This window comes from Triticum dicoccoides, chromosome 6A (assembly GCF_002162155.2).
Source record: "Triticum dicoccoides isolate Atlit2015 ecotype Zavitan chromosome 6A, WEW_v2.0, whole genome shotgun sequence".
Lineage (NCBI taxonomy): Eukaryota > Viridiplantae > Streptophyta > Magnoliopsida > Poales > Poaceae > Triticum > Triticum dicoccoides.
In genome coordinates this window covers 151454456-151477253 of record NC_041390.1, presented here as the reverse complement: position 1 = coordinate 151477253, position 22798 = coordinate 151454456, and the positions used below count along the sequence as shown (strand labels likewise).

Sequence of the window (22798 nt, the reverse complement as noted above, 5' to 3'; positions counted from 1 at the left end):
TACACATTATGAAGGTGCATTAAAATGTGCTTACTCAAACGATGACGCTCTCCTTGACACAACAGCTCTCGCGGGCTGATGCACCAACCTATGATCAGCCGGCTTGACTTTGTGACGTACATTTCATGTCATCCTCTACCCCAAAGCAGACAATGGCAAGGCCTACAACTGCTGATGACGCACCACCGGTTCAGATGCCGACTGCTGAAGCAGCGGGAGGAGACCCAGCTGCAGCACATGCTCAGCAGACCAACCTGGTGAAACAGACTGCTAGGCAGTCTGATGCTTCGGAACCGCCTGCTAAGCAGTTTGTAGGTTCAGAACCGACTGTTCATCAGTCCATCGATCCGCGGGCACGTGATCAACATACCAATGCGTCAGCACTTCCTACTCAGCAAACCAATGCATTGGCACAGCCTCCTCAGCACACCGACAAGTTGGCACCACCTGCACAGAAACCCGACATAGCTTCAATGCATGGTCATCAGTCCGATGCCTATGCTCCTACAGCCCAGCAGTCCGTCACAGCAGCACCGCCAGCTCAGCGGTCCAACATAGATAAACCGTCTACTAAGCAGTCCGTCCGAGCTTCACCGTCTGCTCGGCGGTCTACCTTGCAGCCAACCATATGTTCTGCCAGAAATGCTTCAAGTACCAAGAAGGAAGTGGCCAAAAAAGCTACACCCATGAGGAAGCACACCGGGATAGTGAAGAAGAAAGAGAACGATTGCCTCTTACTTAAAGCACTAATCGCCCAGAACCAAATTAACAGCAACTTGTTTGAATCGGGGAGTAATATTATTTCTGACGTCATGGATGATGAAGAAGTAGAATTGTTGCTTGCTAAAAGTAAAGCAGTTGTACTTCAAGCACGCAAGTACGTCCATGACCAACCATTTCTTGTTGGTGAATACTTTGATGAGTGCAACTCCAGTTGCCGCGAGTTACATGAATATTGCATGGATCAAATGTCAAAAGGTCATCATGGTTTGCTAGTCCACTACAACAGAGATCAATTCCGACACGATGCTGGTTCCATCAATGTGAGTTTCGAGGACTTACATCTCTTCTTCAACTTCAACGTGCTCGATGCCACTCTTGTTAGATGCCTGATTTTGTAAGTACTTAACAAACTCTGATCAACTTCTCCATACAAGGTTGTAAATGATAAACAACTAACTGCATTTTATTCCTCTCAGAGGATTGAACACACAGAGAAGAAAAAGAGAGAGTGTGTATTTCATAGATCCTGCATTAGCAAATGGCACAGCATTAGATGGTAAGAACCGACGGGACTGAGCCGTTAACACAGTCATCTGTATCTTCGAAAACATGTCCCATGCACAATCATTTCTTTGGCCATATCATGAACGGTAAGTCAAATAAACAACCACGCATACACTGATTGTCTTTCAGATTTCGACATCATTCATAAGTTCATGGCTTTTTTAATATGTAGCAATCACTGGATATTAGTATTCATTATTCCAAACAAGAACACAATTTACTATATCGATTCTCACAGAGAGTCAACAAACGCTCAGGATCTGACGCATCTTCAACAATTATTGGATAGGTATTAAATTCTATGATATTGAAATTAATTTGCATTCATATCTGGTTCAATAATTGATGTTATCAAAATTCATCATCATTTGCAATGTGCTCGCATTGTGGAAAACTAAACCAGGGAACCTATTCAAGACGGAACAACCTCCGCAGCACGAGATCATTTCTCTAGTAACACACCGAAATCCGTTATTTTCGAAAAATTTATCCAACAGTCTGCAAATACCTCTCCTTACGCTAGTCAAATGTTCAAGCTTTTAAATAAACTTCTTTCTATTTTGTCCAAAGAAAAAATAATACATCTAACACCGGTTAGGTTGTTCCTAACAGGACAAATACATGACTAATTTTGTACAAAAAATTTCAGTGTCCTCAGCAAGAAGCAGGGACCAACCTTTGTGGATACTATATTTGCAGACACATGATCTCCATATGCAAATCTGCTGATAGTTGTGACGATCCTCGCGAATTAGTACCAATAAGTCCATCTTAATTAATATCTTCTTTTTTTGCATCGTTAATTAATATCTTCTACTCCACTCATATGGCACATTCTGATCTTAAAAATATTGTAGCTCATCTTAAAACCAAGGACCCCTGAACCGCTCCCGGCTGGTGAATTGCTGATGGTTCAGAGATTAATCAGCGACTTCTTCCTGGATCACTACATCAATCTCACTGGTGATAATGAAGATTTCAGCATGCGTTCTCCTAAAACATTGAGTAAAAGTTAGCCGCTAAACATATAACGCATGGATCCATTGTTTTCCATCTGATGAGGTCTTCGTATTTCATACACTATGATTAATTATGTAATGCATATACGTGTGGACAAATCATTGGAATTTAGCTACCGTATGTTCAATTGCAATTGTTGCGAAATCTGATGAATGTTCTTCCTGTGGACACTATTTGTTCAATTGAATATTGTGGTGAATTTGCTTTTTGCGTGCCAATTCAAAATGGGATGTTTTTGTTTCAACCTGGCAATTGCTCCGCACACGGTTCAACTAAATGAGTGTGCGCGATCCACATCGGAAAGCATACGTCAATCGTAGTGAAACCATCGGTGATACACAACAGATCACAAACGATTTGCAGCGCTACTACATGTGCATAGGGTCTATGTGATATCGCGTTATCGCACACGAGAACTGGGAGTAAACCGTGACCAATGCAAAGTACAATCCTAGTCGTAATTTTTTCAGAAAACGTGTGGGGTCCCAAACGAAAAGAACACGTCACTCTTGCGGCAACCGTCGGTGATACCCAACAAATCACAAATGGTCTGCAACACTTGTATGTGTGCGAAGGGGCTCCTGAACCGTTTGTGATAGAACATTATCGCATACGGTAATTGTTGGCAACCGTGTGCGATAGAGTCTAGCATGGTAGACGGGTTACGAAGAAAACTCGTGTGCGATAGGGCACAAATCACACACGGTTCATATGTTGGCCCGTGTGCCTTACATAAAGTTTCCCAAACGGTTCGTTACAACAAACTATATGGTTTCACCGCGTCATTAGAAACGCTTAATCATTGATACCACATGTGCGAAAGAATTTATTGTGTGCTGCATCGCACACGATTACATTTTAGAAGGCCTCTGGATCACTGTTCCATATCCTCAATGGTTTCTAGGTCGTGTGGGAAGGGCACCCTATCGCACACACTAACTTAGCGACGGTTCCAAATGTCGTCGCGAAAAGGGGTTAAAAACCGTTTGTTTAGGACCGACGCGCACAAGTGTTAGCTAACAATGACATGGAGGAAGAAGAAACGAAATGTCAAGAAAAACTAGTCATACCCTAAGGTATAACAAATGCATCTTGACGATCGTTTCTCATTGCATCGTGCAATACTCTGGAGTCAGAAGTAGATCCCTCCCAGCCGGGTAGAACATAAAGAAATTTCATGTTCCAGTCAACAACACCTAGAATGTTTTGGTGATATCTTGCTTTCTATTCTTATACCTACCTTGGTCAACCGGAACAACAGAGACGTCAACATGACACCCGTCTAGTGCTCCCAATGCATTGCCAAACCATAATTTGTAATCATTTGGAGGTTCAACAGAAGGATCCGGAAGCTTTATAAACTCCCCACTTAGGGAAAGGATGGCTTTTAACACACTTGAGAAGTGCCTACTAATAGTCTCTAAAGAACACTTGTAAGTGCCGCGGAGCAACCTCATCTTAAGACCATGTCCAACCACCAATAAAAGCATTGCAACCTTTTTTTCTACAATCACATATATGTTGTCAACCAAGCCACACTTCTCACGCAACATAGAACATAAATCATGGAAGTTTCTTTTAGTTAATCGCAACTCATCATAACAAGTTACTTCTGAACCATTATATATTTCTTTGAGCAAATACTTCCTAAGACCATACAGATGCTCCTCATCACCGAAGCATCCTAAATTCTTTGCTGCCCTTTGCATACTAAGATAAGCTAGTGCAAGACAAACTGACTCAATATACATTGTTGTCAATACAGTCCTTTTCATGTTTCTTCTTTTGTTCTCTTCGGTAATGGAAGCAATTAAGTCCATTTGAGACATTATGGAGCTACAATGCACACATACACAAACACTAATTATGAACTTGGCATTAGCAGCACACAACATCATTATTTCACCATCTCATTTGACAAAGAAAGCATGCACTATTAAATCTACACATGAGCAGGACACAACATATCAATTGAGAGAGAGAAACATCAATTGTTCAATCATCACATGAGCAGGATAGAGCATCACATATTCAACATCTCAACTGACAGAGTAAAGCATGAATTTTTTCACCTCAACCCGTCCCTGTGGTGATGAAATCAATCTGCACAAACATACAAGTTTAGGTCAGCAAACTTTGCACAAATAAATGGACCAACAGAGGATAATCTGCAATAATCAGCATGAACACATGAGAATGTTGGCTGTCATAGTAAAAGAAGAAGGGGGCAGAGGAGGAGGTGGTCGGTTGGCAGGGAAGGACAAAGATCTAGGGCAGCCAGGGGAGAAGCTGAAGGGGGCAGAGGAGGAGGTGGTTGGATGGCACCCAAGGAGGAGGATCCCGGGCCGTAGAGAAAGAAGAAGAAGGGAGCGAGAGGAGGAGGTGCTCCGCCGGCGGCCAAATCTGATGGATTTGGGGATTCAGAGGGAGGGCGGAGGGGGACTTCACATGAGAGGACGGAGGGAACCAGCCGACGGGAAATAGATGGAGCTACAGCAGCGAGGAATGAGTCGTCGGAGGAGGAGGGAGGGCGGCCGGCGAGAGGAGCATACCTGCGCGTCGCCGTCGAGGTTTCTCGCGTGCTGCCTCGTCTGGCTCCTATCGCGGGGTGGGGGAAAGGGTTTCCCCTAGTCGAGCGATGAAACAGAGGCCCGAACAGGTACGTTTTGCGGGAACTCGTCGTTTCCAGGCGTTTCAGAGCGGGAGGGGTCCGAACCGTGGGAGGGCTCGGCGCACAGGCGGGATTTCGGATGTATTCGCCAGGATTCAGACGACAGTTTCCATATACTCCCGCCGTTTTTATTTAGTCCAAACTTTGACAAAGTTTATAAACAAAAATATTGATATATACAATAACAAATCAATATCATTAGATTCATTGTTGAACATACTTTCACATCATATAGATTTATTATGATAAATGTTTATATTTTTTTTATAAACTTGATCAAACTTATTTCAGTCAAACCTAATATCCAGAGTAAATAAAAATGAAAAGAGTACGACCCAAACATCTGAATTGTAAGTTTGGCAATACCAAATCGATTACAGGCCCTGATACATACATCCAAACAAGGTGTGAGAAAAATATCCAATCTATTATCAAAATTCATCGGAAATACAAAGCATCTCAACAAAATAAAAATTACATCGAGATTCAGACCATCGAACAACCACTGTCACCGCCAAAATGAACCGCCAATGCACCGCCTCCGAGGCTTCCCTGTCAGAGCTGGCTTGACCTTATTGTTGACGGGAAGTCTATGTTCATGTGCAACTAAGGACCAACGCCTTGAGCCGTAGATAGGGCTGGAAAAAAGCACGAAGCTCGCAAGCTAAACGAGTAGCTCGTGACTCGGCTTGAATCGACTCGAACTCGAAGAATAACGAGTCGAGCCAAGCTTTAGTTTAAAATTGTTTATAGACCAAGTTAAACGAACCAATCTCATGAGTACTTGTGTACTCGTTAGGCTCGGTACAAAAAATCAGCCACTCCCAATACAAAAAAAAGAGCAGCCACTCAGCAGTCAGCACCCTATGTCCTAGGCGCACAACACAAGGCCTAGCCGATGAAGGGCCAGCCTTCTAGGAGACTCATGCACTACAAGAAAATTACTATTGTTTAGTGATATATATGTGTGTGTGTGTGTGTGTGTGTGTGTGTGTGTTTAATATATACATAATCATTTTTATAAGATTTGAGGGTTTTATGTTCATATCTTTAACGAGGTTAACAAGCTAAACAAGCCAGCTCGCGAGTTATACGAGTCGAGACAATCTTGAATTTGAGCTCGTTATAATAATAAGTCGAGTCGAGCTAACTCGTTAACGAAACGAGCTCTAGCGAGTCGAGCCGAGCTGGCTCGACTCGGCTCGAATTCCAGCCCTAGCCGTAGTTGTTGATGTTGAAACCTTAAATAGATCTGAATCACCTGACACCAAATCTCGTCATGACGAGAAACCCTAACCTCAACACCCCAACGAGATGACATGAATTTACACTGGGCTCCATCAACTAAGTACAAACGAATGAACCCGAGGAAGATCGGAGTCCAAAAGACAAACTTGAAGAATAAGCGTCACCTTCGCCCGAGCACCGTACCAGCAAGAACTAAAAAGCCAATAGGGGGGGGGGGGGTTGCCCTGGCCACCAAGGGATATAGGGGAGGAGAAGTTGTACACATTACCTTTATCAAGAACGTCATTTTAGAGTTTGGCCTTCATCGAGGCCAAATTTGTTGAAAAAAAATCAAAATTCATACTTCTCGGTTTTAAAAAACTGAAAATATTGTACTATGATGTGTATGTGTGTAAAATTTTAGAATGAAATACTTTTTTTGCGGGGAAATGGGATCTTATATTACTCAACTGGGAATTACATTGTTCATACACAACCTTACAACTTCATCCGTGCCCGAGTCGAGCCAGACAGCAATAAGAGGCATGGCACGGCCGTAATGTGCTAGCTCATGACTAGCTATATTTTGTGTACGTCGAATATGCGTAATGACCGGCGTTGGGCACCCGTGGTGGCGCCGCGATTTTCTGGGACTCCACTAGGATCACAATCGTCACGCAATCTGTAGGGCAATTCTCCATCACTGCCAGGCTGTTCCTCCCCCACGGTGGTCTTTCCTTCTGGATCACCACTGTCTACGGCCCAGCTGACGACACCAGGAAAGATGACTTCCTCGAGGAGCTGAGCAGAAGCAGACCACCTCTTGGCGATCCGTGGCTGATCAACGGTGATTTTAACGTCATCTACGAGGCAAGGGATAAGAGCAACCATAACATCAATAGAAGGGTCATCAGCAGATTCAGAGATGCAAATCGACCGGGCTTGCCTGAGAGAGATAAAGTGCAAAAACAGGCGCTTCACATGGAGTAACGAGAGAGAAAACCCTACTTTTGTCGCCATCGACAAAATTTTCTGCAACCAAGAATGGGAGGCAATCTTCCCCTCCTACACACTCATGGCTGCATCCACTTCCTGCTCCGGTCACTGCCCCCTGTTGCTCACGGATGCAGCGGCGCCACCACGCAAAGCAGTTTTCAAATTTGAATCCTTCTGGCCCAAGTTCCCGCACTTTCAGCAGACGGTCCAAAGGGCATGGCAAAGACCAGTAAACCACTGTTGTCCCTTCACCAGGATGAAAATCAAGCTAAAACGAACAGCAGCAGACCTGAAGATCTAGGCCAAGAGCATCTTCAGCAACACCAAATTGCAGTTTCACATTGCGTCTGAGGTGGTGCTGAGACTTGATGTGGCGCAGGAGAGACGCCAGCTAACGCAAAGAGAGTTCTGGCTGAGGAAAACCCTAAAGCTGAAGATTGTGGGACTCGCGGCTCTCGAGCGAGTAAGGAAGAGGCAAGCGGCACAGACCACCTGGCTCAAAGTGGGCAATGCAAAGACATCATTTTTCCAGGCCAAGATCAACTCTAGAAGAAGGAAAAACTACACCCACTGTTTGGAGTCAAAGAGCAAACAAGCCACGGATCACAAAGAGAAGGCAAAAATGATCCATGACCATTTCACTACACTCTGGGCAGCAAGGTGAGAAGGACGAAGGCGATCGACTAGGATAGGATCCAGCTGCCTCGTCTGCAGGCCGGTGCAGGCCTCGACAACCCCTTCACCGAATAAGAAATCTGGGCGGCAATCTGCGCGTCCCCGGCCGAGAAGGCACCGGGGCCGGACGGCTTCAGCGGGGTTTTCTTTCGTGCATGCTGGCAAATGATCAAGACAGACGTCATGGCAGTCTTCCATGCATTCTATCAGCTCATCGGAGGTGATTTTGCAGCTCTGAACCGCGCCATGATCATCCTACTGCCGAAGAAAGATGGCGCAACAAAACTGTCGGATTTTCGCCCAATTAGTCTCGTCCACTCGGTGGCCAAACTAATTGCCAAAGTGCTTTCGGTCAGACTAGCGGGTGTGCTTGATCAGCTCATCTCGCCGGCCCAGAGCGCATTCCAAAGGAAGAAGGGCATTCATGACAGTTTCCTCTACGTCCAGAGCGCGCTGCGACAGTTTAAAAGGAAAATAACACCGATGCTCCTGCTAAAGATCGACATCGCCAAGGCTTTCGACACGGTGTCATGGGAATATATCCTCGAGCTGCTGCAACGCATGGACTTCCCGGCGCGCTAGCGGGACTGGATCGCGCTGCTCCTCTCCACCGCGTCTTCCGCCTGCCTGCTGAACAGGGACCCGGGCCCTGCGATTCTTCATCAGCGAGGACTGCGGCAAGGCGACCCACTCTCACAGATCCTCTTCATCCTGGCAATTGACCCCCTCCACCGGCTGTTAGAGGCGGCGCAGCAGGCCGGCGCCATCGCGCAACTGCCGACCGGCGCCGCGCGCATGCGCGTCACGCTTTACGCGGACGACGCGATCTTCTTCGCCAACCCAGTGTGCCAGGAGATCGACGCCATCATGCAGCTCCTGGAGGGGTTCAGGGACGCGACGAGACTGCGCGGCAACCCTCAGAAGTCGTCAGCGGCAGCCCTAAACTGCGGCAATGTAGACCTCATAGACGTCCTTCAAAATTTCGGCGGCGACAGAGTAGGTTTCCTGATCAGATATCTAGGCCTCCCGCTCTGCATCGGCAGGCTTCGGCTCGTGCACATTTAGTACCTCCTCGGCCGCATCCGCGCAAGGTTGGCAGCTTGGAAAGGTTGGCTCCTGCCGGTCGCAGGGCGCCGCGTACTCGTCAGGAGCGTCCTATCTGCGCTGCCAGCTTTCGCCATGGTTGTGCTACGAATACCCAAAGAGATTCTACAAGGATGTAGACAAAGCGCAGCGTCGGTTCCTGTAGGCACAAGACGAGGAGGTCACCAGAGGTAGATGCAAAGTAAACTGGCAACTTGTCACGTCCCCGATCGAGCATGGCGGCCTCGGCATCCCCAACATGGAGCGGCTCGCGCGGGCCTTGCGCCTCCGCTGGCTTTGGCTGGCGTGGATGAACCCGGCCAGGCCATGGACGCACCTGGAGTTGCCTTGCAACGACAAGGATAGAGCACTCTTCGCCTCGGCAACGACGGTGACAGTGGGCGACGGCAACATGGCGCTCTTCTGGCACTGCTCCTGGCTCGGAGAGCAACCGCTAAGGCAAGACTACCCCGACCTATTCAGGCGCTCAGCTAGGAAGAACCGCACTGTCGTAGAGGCGATACGCGATGACAGATGGATCATGGATCTCAGGCACGACAACAACCTGGAAATCACCCCCCAGGTCGTGCTGCTGCAGCGACGCATCACAGAAGCCAACTTGGCGCTGCATGGAGGGACCGAGGACAAGATCACCTGGAAAGCCGGTGGAGACTACACGGCGAGGTCAGCGTACCACTCTCAACTCCCCTCGCAACCATCCTCGGCCATGAAAAGCTTGGTATGGAAGATCTGGGCACCCGGAAAGATCAAGTTATTTCTCTGTCTACTCCACCAAAAACGGCTCTGGTGCAATGATCACCTGCAGCGTAGGGGCTGGGTGAATCCCTATTTCTGCCAGCTCTGCTGCCGCAACCTTGAGTCTTCCTTCCACCTAATTTGGAACTGCAACATATCGAAGGAGGTTTGGGTAAAGGCAGCCACCTGGATGGGCTGCGCGGCGCTCTCCCCAGCCTCCTGGAGTGCATGCAACACTATAACAGATGCTGTCGCCGCAATCCTAAACTCCGCGGCGCCAAGGGAAAGAAGAGGAGTCAAGGCCATGGTGGCATTGGTCGCCTGGCAAATCTGGCTTGAGAGAAACAACTGCACATTCAGAGGAAAGACACCAAGTGCACTCAGTATAACAGAGGCCTGCCGGAGAGACATCGAGCAATGGAGACTCGTCGGAGCACATGCCATAGTGCCCCCTTTCGGGGATACAACGCGAGGAATAGACTAGATTTTTTGCTAGGCGGCGGAGAGGGAGAGGCTGTTCCCTCCCTCCTCCTACGCCTCTGTAACTCATTTTCTTTTCACTGATCAGTTGATCACAAATTTTGTAACTCTCCCCTGCTAAGCCAATGAAAAGCCAGCAAGTCTGGATCTTTAAAAAAAAAAGACAATCTCCCTTCCTTCAGCTAACAAGGACTTGATCTCACCAACAAACGCCATATGCCCTGAACGATCACATGATTTATCTTGAATCATCTTGACAGCCTCAGCACAATCAAGCTCAACTATCACAGTTTTTGTGGTCCATTGCAGTGCCAAATGAACACCTTCTCTACAGGCTTCCAATTCTGCTTGGAGGGCGTCAGCACATGTACGTAGTTCTCTACAGGCGGAGAAGATGATCACTCCCATCTCATCACGAAGTACCATTCCGGCTCCAGCGCTACCATCTGCTTATAGGTAGGATCCATCTGCATTCATCTTCGTCCAACCACATGGTGGGGGTGTCCATTTCAACTCAGCCACCGCAGAGCACTGCACTAGTTCAGGAGTGGTTGGGCCAGCGAGTGCCATTGGGTCTGCTATGACCATCTTTCCCTTCTCCATGTCTCCATCTGGGTGCTCCTTGATACAAATTAGGGAAGATATGTAGCTGTGAAGAAAGCGACGCGACGCTTCGGTAGGGGGCGCCTTCTTCCCATGGGTGATTTCATTATGGATGTACCACGACCTCCATAGGGTCATGAGGAGGGCCATTCTAGCCATGTCAGAGAGCGGGTGCAAGACGTCCAGGAGCCATTCGGGGCCAGTATGACAGACTGAGTCGACGTCGGGGAGCGGCCAGTCTTGGGCCATTGCACACCATAATTCCCTCGCCCGGGGGCACCTACAAAATGTATGAAAGATGTGCTCGCATTCCATACCACAAACAGGGCAAAAATTGGAAGTTTCAAGGTGTCGAGAGAATTTATTTTCCCAAGTCGCCAAAGAGTTTGAGGCTAGCTTCCAGGCGAAGACCCGTACCTTCGGGGGAGCAGGGCACCTCCATATAGTCTTCCAGATGGCACGACGACCATCCGGTGCCCTTCTCGTAGACGATGCCGTTGGGCTCATCCATGGCGAGCCGGTAGGCTGATTTGACCGTGAAGTTTTCGGACTTCTCCGATGTCCAAGCAACATATCTTTCGGAGCCCTTGTGGAGATGCGGATACTGGTAATGCCCTCCACATCGGATGGGAGGAAGTACTTCTGAAGGGTCTCCATGCGCCAGGCACCTCGTTCGTCGAGCAGCTCGGCCACCCGCTTAAGCCTGCACGTACCTTGCAACGTGATTGGCATACCAAAGTGCATCCGGGGCAACCAACGATCACGTCATATCCGAATTTGTTCCCCGTTGTCGACGCGCCACACAAGACCCTTCTTGAGGAGCTCGAGGCCATGTTGAATATCCTGCCAGGTAGAGGAGGCGTTCCCAGAGAAGACCGTGTCCTCGAGGCGACCGTCCGGGTAGTAGTGAGCTTTCAAGACATGCGCACACAAGCTGTCAGGTTTAGTCAACAAGCACCACACTTACGTGCGAGGAGGGCCTGGTTGAAGATACGAAAGTCCCGAAACCCAATGCCACCATGCGCCTTTGTTTTCAAAATTTGAGGCCAGGCTTTCCAATGCGTTTTACGCCGTCCTTTTGCTGAACCCCACCAATAATTTCGAGCGAGCCTGTTAAGGTCATCACACACTGAGGCTGGAAGCTTAAAAACTCCCATTATATGTCGGGATTGCTTGTAGGACCGCCTTGATCATAACTTATTTCCCGGCATATGAGAGAGTATCACCCCATAACATGATCCATTTAGCGACAGTTGCTTGTAAATTCTGAAATTTCCCCTTGGACATCCTTCCTTCCGGCGTAGGTACCCCGAGGTATTTCTCCTCGAACGCCGTTGTTTGCACTTGCAGCACTGCCCGTATATCCTCCTGAGTAGTAGTCGGGCATGACTGCCCAAACAAGATACTACATTTAGCTGGATTAATAAATTGACCGATCGCTCGCTCATATGTGCTCAGGATATTCCTCACATGGGTAGCCTCATTATTATCCTCCTTAAAGAAGAGAAGCGTATCATCTGCAAATAGGAGGTGTGACACTCCCGGGGCACGCCGACAGACTTTAACTGGTGTAAATATTTGACCGTCCTCCCCATCCTTCAACAAAGCAGAGAGGCAGTCAGCAACAAAAAGGAACATGAATGGAGAGAGCGGATCACCTTGCCGAAGACCATGCGACGGTGCAAATGAATCCAAGAGGGTTCCATTGAATTTTACTGAATATCTCAGTGATGTGACACATGTCATAACCCAGTCAACCCATCGCTGAGCAAAACCCATCTTTTGCATCATTTGCCTCAAGAAAATCCAGTCAACCCGATCATAGGCTTTGGAGAGATCCAATTTGTACGCACAAAAACTTTTCCTTGGGTCCTTTTCCTGTTGGATATAATGTATGCATTCAAAGGCCAGCAATGCATTATCCGTAATGAGCCGTCCAGGAACAAAGGCACTCTGTGCAGGTGAGGTAATTTCATCCAATATGGGGCGGAGACGGTTTACAAGCCACTTAGCAACCACCTTATATATAACATTACACAAACTGATAGATCGGAATTCCGCAAGCTTCGTTGGATTGTCCACCTTGGGAATTAATACAATAGAGGTGTTGTTAACCCCATCTGGCATGATACCTGTCCGAAAGAACTCCTTCACCGCCTTAATTACCTGCTCTTTCATGACAGACCAGTTTCTTTGGAACACTCGGGCAGGGAAACCATCCGGCCCCGGTGCTTTCAAAGGCCCAATTTGGAACAAAACATCAGAAAGTTCCTTGTCTGAAAAGTCAGCACATAATCCCGTGTTCATGTCCTCACTGACCCGGTTATTAATGAGATCAATTACTGGCCCAGCCTGTAGCGTGTGGTCTGCAGTAAATAGATTAGAGAAATAATCAATAGCCATTTTTGACATAACCTCATGATCCTGCTGAGCCACCCCTGAATCATCAATTAACAATTTTATTTGATTCTTTCTAGCACGCCATCTAGCTCTGCGGTGAAAAAATTCCGTGTTGCGGTCACCCTCTCACAGCCAAGCAATTCTGACCGCGGCATCCAGAGCATCTCCTCCCTATACATGAGCTCATTCATATGAGCAGTAGCCTTTCTAATAGTCCGCTGGTCAGCGTTCATAGCCATTAGTTCCTCTAACCGAGTGCGAGATTTGTTAATTTCTCTTACCACGTTTCCAAACCTTTTCCTGCTCCAACCATACAGGGAGTCCATCATGCTGCCAAGAGTGGTAACAACATCACCCAGGTTCTCCATGATCCCAGCTGACTCCCATGCCACCTTAATCACCTCAGGTAATGCAGCATCCCTCTCCCACATCACCTCACAATGTCTGCATTTCTTCCCAGCTTCAGCCCGGTTCCGCTCATGTATGCACTTGAGAAGGATCGGTGCATGATTAGAGCTAGGGGCGACCAGGTGTTGTACTGCAGCATCACAAAACATATCCCGCCATTCGTAGTTCGCGACGGCACGGTCCAGCCATACCTTAACGTTCGCACGGCCCTGCCGGCGGTTGTCATATGTATATGGAAGTCCCGAAAATCCAAGATCCACAAGGTTACATAATTTCAGAATATCTCGAAAATCAAGCATCTGACCAGCCGAACGCGGGGTGGCGGAGGAGTGCTCGAAGCCCCACATGGCCTCGTTAAAGTCCCCTATCACCGCCATGGCATGTTCTCTTGCAGGTGTAAATCGCGCATGAGCTTCCACATAAGGTGACGGTTCTCTGTCCGAGGTTCGCGGTACACACAAGTCAGCCTCCAGGGTGTTGCATCAGCAGATTCTCTCACATACACATCGATATGTCTCTCACACATGGATTTAATTTCGAGATGCAATGACTCATGCCAAAAGATAGCTAAACCACCACTGTGACCAACACTATCGACTGCATCGAAACCACTAAGGCCTAACCGAGCTCAATATCTTTTCATCTTCACTTTAGATTGTCTAGTTTCACAAAGAAAAACGATCTTGGGAGAGTGAGTCTGCACCAAACACTTCAGGTCACGAACTGTCGTTGGGCTCCCTCCCCCTCGACAGTTCCAGCTGAGGATGTTCAAAGCTCCGGATGGGGCTCTGACCCGACCGCTCAGTGTAGCTGTATTAGACATTGGTGAATGGTGATGGCGGCGGCGGCGGCAGCGGCGTAGCAGGTGAACTGGCCATCAGTTCCCGGGTGTTACCAATAGTTGTGGCCCTCGAAGTTGATTCTCCTTCTGTTGTCTCCTCTGTGGTCTCACTGGACGGCTTCGGGCGGGTGGCTTCCTCAACGGATGCCCCTTTTTCACCCCCACCGACAGCAAGGTTCACGGGAGGAGGCGCCAGGGACGTTCCCAACTGAGAAAGCGAAGAGCACAAACTGGGTTGGAGGTTGATGCGCACGTCGCCGGTCTGGGAGTACTGTGACGGAGAGCCTTGTTGATGAGGCGGTCGTGCGGCCCGATGCTTCCCGTCGAGGCCCCCTGGGTCGAATTGCATGCCTGGCGGCCGTGCAACTGCAATGCTCCTCCAACCCGATCGGGCCTCCAGTTCATCTGCCGTGTGCATCTGGACGCGCTGACCGCATCCGTGTGCTCCTTCCATCCTTGCAGCGACCTTCGAGCCTGTGGACAGGGCGGGCAAAGCCGCGATGGCAGACGCAGCCGCAGTGGCGGACGCTGCCGCAGTGACGGACGAAGCCGTGATGGCAGACGCTGCCGCGATGGCGGACGAGGCCGCGACATCTTCCCCGGCGATGGACGCTGTTGTTGGCGGCGGCGCGGCGGCGCCCCGTCTCCGCCAAACCCTAGCCTCCCGCATCTTTTTTTGGGGCCGAGCTGAAGTTGATTCGTGTACCCGTTTAGAATGAAATAATTTGATATGCGATTTGTGCAAAAAGAACAAATTCATGGACTTTTGGAATAAATAGTATCATGTGTTGAAAAACTACAGATTTTGTCTTTCTTGCACAGCCCTCGTTTCAACGTATCTCATGTGTTATGCCTTCATGTATGTCTGTATTTTTTCCAGTTTTTTTTAAATGTAAAAATATGAATTTTGTTGAATTTTGAATTTTTTTCATAAACCGGCCTCCATGGGGCCGAGCTCCAAAAGCAATTTTCAACCTTTTTCGAACTTTACTGTTGATGATATAACTTTACTAAGATACAGCCAGATACCTATGGCAAGTTGGCAACACGCTTAGGACTGGAAACGTACAGTTCTCAGAGCATTACTAGTAGAACTCTCAAACCCTCAAATCCTTAAAGCAGTTTTAAGGGTCGAGAAATGCCACTTTTCGACACTTTTAAGGGTTGAAAAACAGGGGCAAATACTAGAACCCTCAAATCCACCCCTTACACTGCTTTGGAGGAGGTCCATGAACGAGGATGGGGTTGCCATTTTCTCGAACACCTCGTGCACGGCGGGAGGAGATTCGGCCACAACGACGAAAGGAGGGTCGGCGATGGAGGCGGGCGGGGGCGTGGGCTTCTTCCGCACCGCGGCCTTCTTCCGCGGCATCGTCACGGCCGGGGCGACCTTGGATGGCGCCTTCGGCCGGCTCTTCTTGGTGGCCGGGGCGAGAGCCGGGGAGGCGGCGGGGGCGGGCGCCGGGGCGGTGACGGTGGCCGGGACGGGAGCCGGGGAGGCGGGAGGAGGAGGTGTGAGGCCCGCCCGCCGCCGCTTGGCCCCGACGTGGGTCGCCGCCACCACGTCGGGTGGGCGGGGGCGGTGGCGGGGGCAGGCGGGCGGGCGAGGGCGCGGCGGCGGCGGGGCCCTCCATGGCCGGTGCGGCAGGAGGCGGCGGGAGGAGGACGAAGTTTCCTCCCACACGAGAGAGGAGGAGTGCGGGTTGGGGGGGAGATTTCCCTCTCAACCCCTACTTCTACAGGTTGCAAACTGGTTTGAGGGTTGGACCTCTAATTTTTTTTACGGGTTTGAGGGTTTAAAGGTTCTAGTCTACGGCGTTTTTTCGGCGAAAACTGTAAAAAAAAGGGATATTTTTAGGGGTTTGAGGGCTCTACTAGACTTGCTCTCAGCGCTTAATTCTTCACAGCTTCTCAAGTAAAAGAGGCTCGCAGTTCATATGTTCGACTAGTCAATTAACATCCTGTGAACAACTGGAAATCTTGCATTACAAACAATTTGCATCTGTGTATATATGTGCTATTTACAAGCACAGGTGTCAAAAACTGTATCATCACTGAGTTACAAACAGATGCCATATCCATTTCTTTCAAGTAGAAATGTCACACACAAAAACAGGCGGGTTAGGTTCCAGGTTGGAATCACTCTACAGTTATCTGCAAGACGGTGGTAAGCCTTGGTTTCCTATATCTCCTCAGCAGCAGCGAGGAACATACTACACTAACCGACGAGAAGGCCATGCAAGCGCCAGCCAGCCACGGCGGCATTTGCAAGCCAGTGAAGGGGAAGAGTGCGCCGGCAGCCACAGGGATGGCAACGATGTTATACGCCATGGCAAAGAAGTAGTTCCACCGGATTCGGCTGAACGTCTTCCGTGAGAGGTCAATCGCCGTGATGACGTCTTCAAGGTTATTCCGCACCAGCACATAGTCTGCTGCCTCGATGGCGATGTCAGTCCCTGCACCGATGGCCATCCCGACGTCGGCTGCTGCTAGGGCAGGGGAATCATTGATCCCATCTCCAACCATTGCAACCACGCTCCCATCCTTCTGGAAAATGCGGATTACGTCGGCTTTTCCGGCAGGCATGACCTCTGCTCTCACATCTTCAATTCCAATCTGCAGAAGGACAATGGTTTCAATAACTTGAGCTTTCGCAGGAGTCGCAGGAGGCAACTCATATAAGCAACATCAAATCAACTAGGAGTAATCAAGTTGTACACATGAAATCAGTTAGGCAATAAAGTTGAACTCATATTTACTGATATGTCGTCTAGAAGAATCAAAATAATCAAATGCGGTTGTGGTTGCACTACTACATGAGAATTACGACCGACCTCCTTTGCAACTGCCAGTGCAGTCCTCCAATTGTCCCCTGTCACCATAACTGGATAAATGCCCATCTTTTTTAGGCCTTCTATAACTACAGCAGCCTCCCTTTTCAAGGGATCGGTTACCCCCATCAAACCAATGAAGTTGCCATCATATGCTACAAGAATGCCTGTCTTTGCGTTCAATTCCATGTCTACCAAGAAACTTTCAGCCTCTTCAGGAATGTTAACCCCATTTTCAGATATCAAGGCACGGTTGCCCACCTACATAAAACATTTAACATCAAAATATTGAATTACCCAGGCACAGTAACTCTTTCCTTAAGCAATTAAGAAAGATAATCCAGAATAGCTGTATCACATAGCTCACCAGAATCATCTTCCCATTGATCAAACACTGAACTCCTTTGCCAGGCAAGGCAGAAAAATCAGCAACTTCCAAGAGCCATTGAGAGAATGCATCTTCTTTTCTTTTCTTAACGTCGTCTTTTGATGAGGGGAGTTTGCCAAAGAAATGGAAATGAAATGCATAATCCAAGATAGCTTTTGCAAGTGGATGCTCACTGCTTGCCTAAATTAACAGAAAAGAACAAAGTAAGATTACCATGTTTGCACTCTACTACGAATAAGCAAAATCCTTGGGAATGTTTTGTTGCCTCACCTCCGCAGACGCTACCAATGTGAGGAAGTCACCAACATCCATTCCTGAGAACACTTTCGTCGTTGTTACAGTGGCCTTTCCTTGTGTCAGTGTCCCAGTTTTATCAAATATAATATAGTTGACATTCTGAGCCCTCTCCAGTGCATCTCCACCCTTTACAAGTACTCCATGATTGGCGCCAACTCCAGTTGCTACCATTACAGCAGTTGGTGTCGCCAGACCAAGAGCACATGGACAGGCAATAACCACAACAGAGATGGAGAACATGAGGGAGAAAACAAAGCAATTGCTAGTTTCTGAAACCCATGAATTTGGATATGCCCCCAGCGTCCCACATACAAACCTACAAAGGTCAATAATAGATGAAAATTTTAGACACGAGTAGCCTGACACCCCCAAACCCAACCTCAGACAGATGAATGAACCATGAAACTTACCATGTACAGAATGTCAGTAAGGACAATGTGATGACAATAGGAACAAAAATGCCGGCCACCTGAAAAGAACATAGATAGCATCAGCATTCACAAAACGTAATGGTTATTATAGGAAACAAAATGTCACTGCATGCTAACCAAGATGTACAAATCCCCAAGATTGCACTGGTTTCTTCATGTAATGTGTTGTAATAATAAGAACTTAAACTGATTTTCAATAACTAATGACTTGATAAAAACCAACCAGGTGTAAACAGTTTGTGTGAAATCTGACATGAGTAATATACTTTTTATAAGGCAATAAAAATACATCCTTAGCACTTACGTCAATGACAGAAGTGTAATGAAATTGACCAGAAACATGTTTTACAATTTTAAGATTATAACAGAGATAATTTTTATAACTCAGAAACATCATAAACAGACAAGTGCACTCACATAATCAGCGAACTTCTGAATAGGTGCTTTAGACATCTGGGCAGTCTCAACAAGAGATATTATCTGGCTCAAAACTGTCCCTGATCCTACTTTCGCCGCTTGTATGTGAAGGATGCCATTTAGGTTCATGGTGCCTCCAATTACTGAACTGGACACTTCCTTGCAGATAGACGCAGATTCACCAGTTACCATACTTTCATCAACATGGCTTGTACCCCAAGTGACAATGCCATCAGCAGGAATCTTTGAACCAGGAAGCACTTTTAAGACATCACCAGGTTGGATCAACAATGCATCAATTTCCTTTTCTCCAGCATATTTTCCATCTGGATTCAGGTACAGTGCTATGAGTTGATGTGTGCAACTACAATCAAAATGCAAGAGTATGGATGCAAGGCTGCAATCCTAAGCAATCAGTTAATTACTAATATCCAACGAAAAACATAAAAAGAAGGGGACTATATGTAAATCACTTAGACATGAGCTTTCTGAACTGCTAGCCATTTTTGGTGTATGCATGCTAAGTTACCATAAAGTAGGAATCAGATACCTTTGTATTTCAGAAGCAAGATAGCTGTAGCAGGAACCAGCTCTACAAGCTTCTTAATTGCATCTGATGTCCTTCCTTTAGCAAGCACCTCAAGATACTTCCCCAATAGCACAAATGTAATTATCATTGCACTTGTCTCAAAATACATCGGAGGATGAAATCCAGTGAATGCCCCATAAAGAAGCGCGCAAACTGAGTACACATATGTCGCAGTTGTGCCAAGAACGACCAATACATCCATATTTGTAGAGCCATGTCTAAGGGCCCTATAAGCTGCAATGTAGAAACGTTTGCCAACAACAAATTGTACTACACTCACTAGCATCCACTTGAGCAGATCTCCTATACGAAATGGTCCGCAGTGCATGAGTAGGAATGAGTTAATGAAAGATATGTGAGGGCATACCATGCGCATAAAAAACACTGGAATCTGGTGCAAGGAAACCAGTAAAGAAAGTCAGTACGCAAGTAAAACAACAACTCATGATAATTTTACTTTATATTATCTCTTTATAGTAGTAATTGTATGCAATAGTGACAATTATATAAAATCAATCTGACACATCAGATGGGCTTGCTATTTATTTACGGTCACAACTGGCATAAGGGTATAGCTACCAGAGGAAAATGTAGACTGAACTAGAGAGGCAACAAAAACCATAAACAAATAGGATAGCAGGGATAAAAACTTACACTTAGAAATAAGCTGGAGCGAAGGAGGTGAAGCATTTTCGAAGCCTCTTGTGCATCATTTGAAGAAGACCGTACATATGGATTCTGTACATGGCCTTTCAGTCTGCCACTGCTTTCCATATCAATAATATCCACAACCGATCTCAAACCAACGACTTCTGGATCGAATGTAATTTCAACTTCTGCCCGTACAGAATTTACATCAAATTGCCGCAAGCCTTCTGTTTTTCTCAGGATATCATACAATAAATTTACATCTCTCTCTGTATGCAATCCTATCAAACCTAATAAAGCCTTATCTTGCTCACTACTTTGTACCAGTGCGGCTTCAAAACCAGCATCCTCGATTGCCTGAACAATCTCATCTTTGCTAATAGCAGTCGGATCGTACTCAACTTCCCCTAATGAGGTCGCTAATGCAACAACTGCTCTGTTTACACCTGGCAACTTCTTTAAGATCCCTTCAACTGAGTTGACACAGGCAGCACAAGTCATCCCCCCTATCCTAAATTGGCCTGACAAAACCTTCTGTGACTTTGGCTGAGAAACAGCAGAATCTGGGAGGATTTCTGCTTCAAACCCAGCATCTTCTATTGCTTCTACAATGTCTTCTTCCTGAATACAACATACAACAAACACTGTCAGGTCCATTTCAGAAACTTTATATAAAAGCAAGTTAGTTTAAATAAGAAAGGTTACAGGTTGGCAACGTCGTGGAGAGTTGAGATCTTTGAAACAGACCTAACATCACTTTTTTTTTCAGAGGTTGTTTGCAATTGCAAGTTTACAGTACAGGTGTTTCATGGTCCTGTTGGGGAACCAGTTAAATTACTTGAAAATCGTTATGATCCAATACTAGGACTGCACCTTTACAATTTAACTGGTATCTTTACCACATGATTATCAAACACGCTAGACTTGATTCCCGACAAAGCAACGCAGAGCGTCCCATAAACTCAGCCCACACGACTGATCAATCGGAACAGCCAGCTAGAACAAGGACAGGCGAGCCGAAAATGAAGCAGATACAGCACGAGTTGTGAGTGTTCGTTTCGCATCCTAAGTTCCTAACCACCATAACCGACAAAACGCAGCTAAGTTTCCCGCCTCGAGCTGACCAATTCCGCTGCTGATTACCAACAAGAGCGCTATAATCCTACAAACTCGAAGCCACCGCGCAAGAATTCACCGCAGGGGCGCGATCCCAGGCCAAATCTCCAGCGCGCGCGCGGAGGCGAGGGAGGGAGCGGAGGGGGAGGGATCACACGGAAGCAAACCTTGGCGAGCGCGGGGTCGAACACGACGTGGGCGCGGTTCTGCAGCAGCGAAACGGCGGCGCTGCTCACGCCGCAGCGGGCGGAGAGGGCAGCCTCGACGGCGCCGGTGCAGGCGGAGCACGTCATGCCCGTGACCCGCACCTGGGCCCGCCGCATGCCCGCCTCCTCCTCCTCCTCCGTCCGCGAGCTCGGCCCCTCCGCCTCGCCGTAGGACCCCAGCAGCGCCACCTCCTCCATGTCGTCGTCGCTGCCGCCGGCGACCGCCGTGAGCTGGAGGTGGGCCATGGCCGTCAGAGACGGGGGGTGGCGAGGCGAGGCGAGGCAATAATTCGGAGGGGAATGGCAAAATGTGGAGGGGAGAGAGACCGACCGAGCAGGCCGGGAAAGGCGCTGGGTGTAATAGTGCGAGACGTGAGGGGTGGCTCCGAGATTCCGCGAGGATTCTGGGGGCGTTTCTGAAAATGTTGCGGATAGTGCCGGTTTGGTGGGTAGGTAAGCCGGCAAATCCGGGGGTGTTAAACTGGCGTTAATAATCTCCTTGTGATATGGTTTGACTCGATCGTCCATACGATTGGATTATCTCCTTGCATGAAAGAATGCGTCTTTGTCGTCACGAAAGCGTCAACGTTGAAGGCTTCGGCGTCAAGTATGCTGCAGATCAATCCTAGCGGCGTACACAAAGTCGCACTGCAAAGCATGAGCTCTCTCCATCACTCGCCGGAAGCAGCCAGCGATTGCGTCAGGCCTATACATACGCATGCATGTCCGCTGTATTTTTTGTTCAGAGCGATTGACTCTTTCAGAAATCCAATTTGGTCCTTTGGCCCGTGTGTTTTTTTTTTTTTTTGAAGATCGGGTCGATCGCCCTTGCATTCGGATCGCTGGTTGCTGATAATGCCATCGCTTTCAGCCATCTGCTCGTGTGTCTGGGATTTCGCGAGACCTATTACTAAGAAACACCAGTCCTACTGGGAAACAGCAGCACCATCCTTCGTGGAGATGACTCGGCGATTGAGCTGCTCGCTCCATCCTTCGTGTCCAGTGACTGGTTCCTTTTATTTTGCCAGTTTTTCTTATCTTGGCGCATTTCCGTCCAGTTTTGACAGGCCAGGGAAGCTTCAAGGAGACAAGCTTCAGTGTCCGCTCTGATTTGATCTGGGATCCTGTATACTCCTAGCTTGTATAGTACTGCATCCGCCTTTGCCTTTGGATCACAACAATAAACAACAAACAACATGTCTCAGCAAACAAGGGAACGCGCGGATCTGTTCATCGGTTCAGCGGCAGGGGAATAGCCTTGGTCGATGCATGGCATGGGGACCATACCATCTTCGATCGATCCAGTCCAATCCAGAAAATAGCTTAGAATTATAAGCCGATGTGATCCTCTCGGGATGTAGCAGATTTTTTCTGCGTCCGCGAGCCCATCATGCTGCGACGATGGAGATGTTTTCTTTCCCTCGAGGA

At 47.9% G+C, this 22798-nt stretch overlaps 1 protein-coding gene and 1 long non-coding RNA gene across 2 annotated transcripts; both read right to left on the bottom strand.

Moving 5' to 3' along the window:
- Nucleotides 1-4012: 4012 nt before the first annotated feature.
- LOC119318959 lies at nucleotides 4013-4966 on the bottom strand. The gene is made up of 2 exons (XR_005154292.1): nucleotides 4860-4966; nucleotides 4013-4410 (listed from the first exon to the last, which is right to left on the bottom strand). It is a non-coding gene; the product is annotated as an uncharacterized LOC119318959 (long non-coding RNA).
- Nucleotides 4967-16411: 11445 nt separating this feature from the next.
- Nucleotides 16412-21690, bottom strand: LOC119316356 (cation-transporting ATPase HMA5-like). Its single transcript, XM_037590673.1, has 9 exons — nucleotides 21332-21690; nucleotides 20055-20669; nucleotides 19362-19791; nucleotides 18812-19137; nucleotides 18374-18432; nucleotides 17937-18279; nucleotides 17646-17846; nucleotides 17282-17539; nucleotides 16412-17063 (listed from the first exon to the last, which is right to left on the bottom strand). The coding sequence occupies exons 1-9, from the start codon at nucleotides 21614-21616 to the stop codon at nucleotides 16587-16589; spliced, it is 2994 nt and encodes a 997-aa protein (XP_037446570.1). The 5' UTR covers nucleotides 21617-21690; the 3' UTR covers nucleotides 16412-16586.
- Between the last annotated feature and the right edge of the window lie 1108 nt (nucleotides 21691-22798).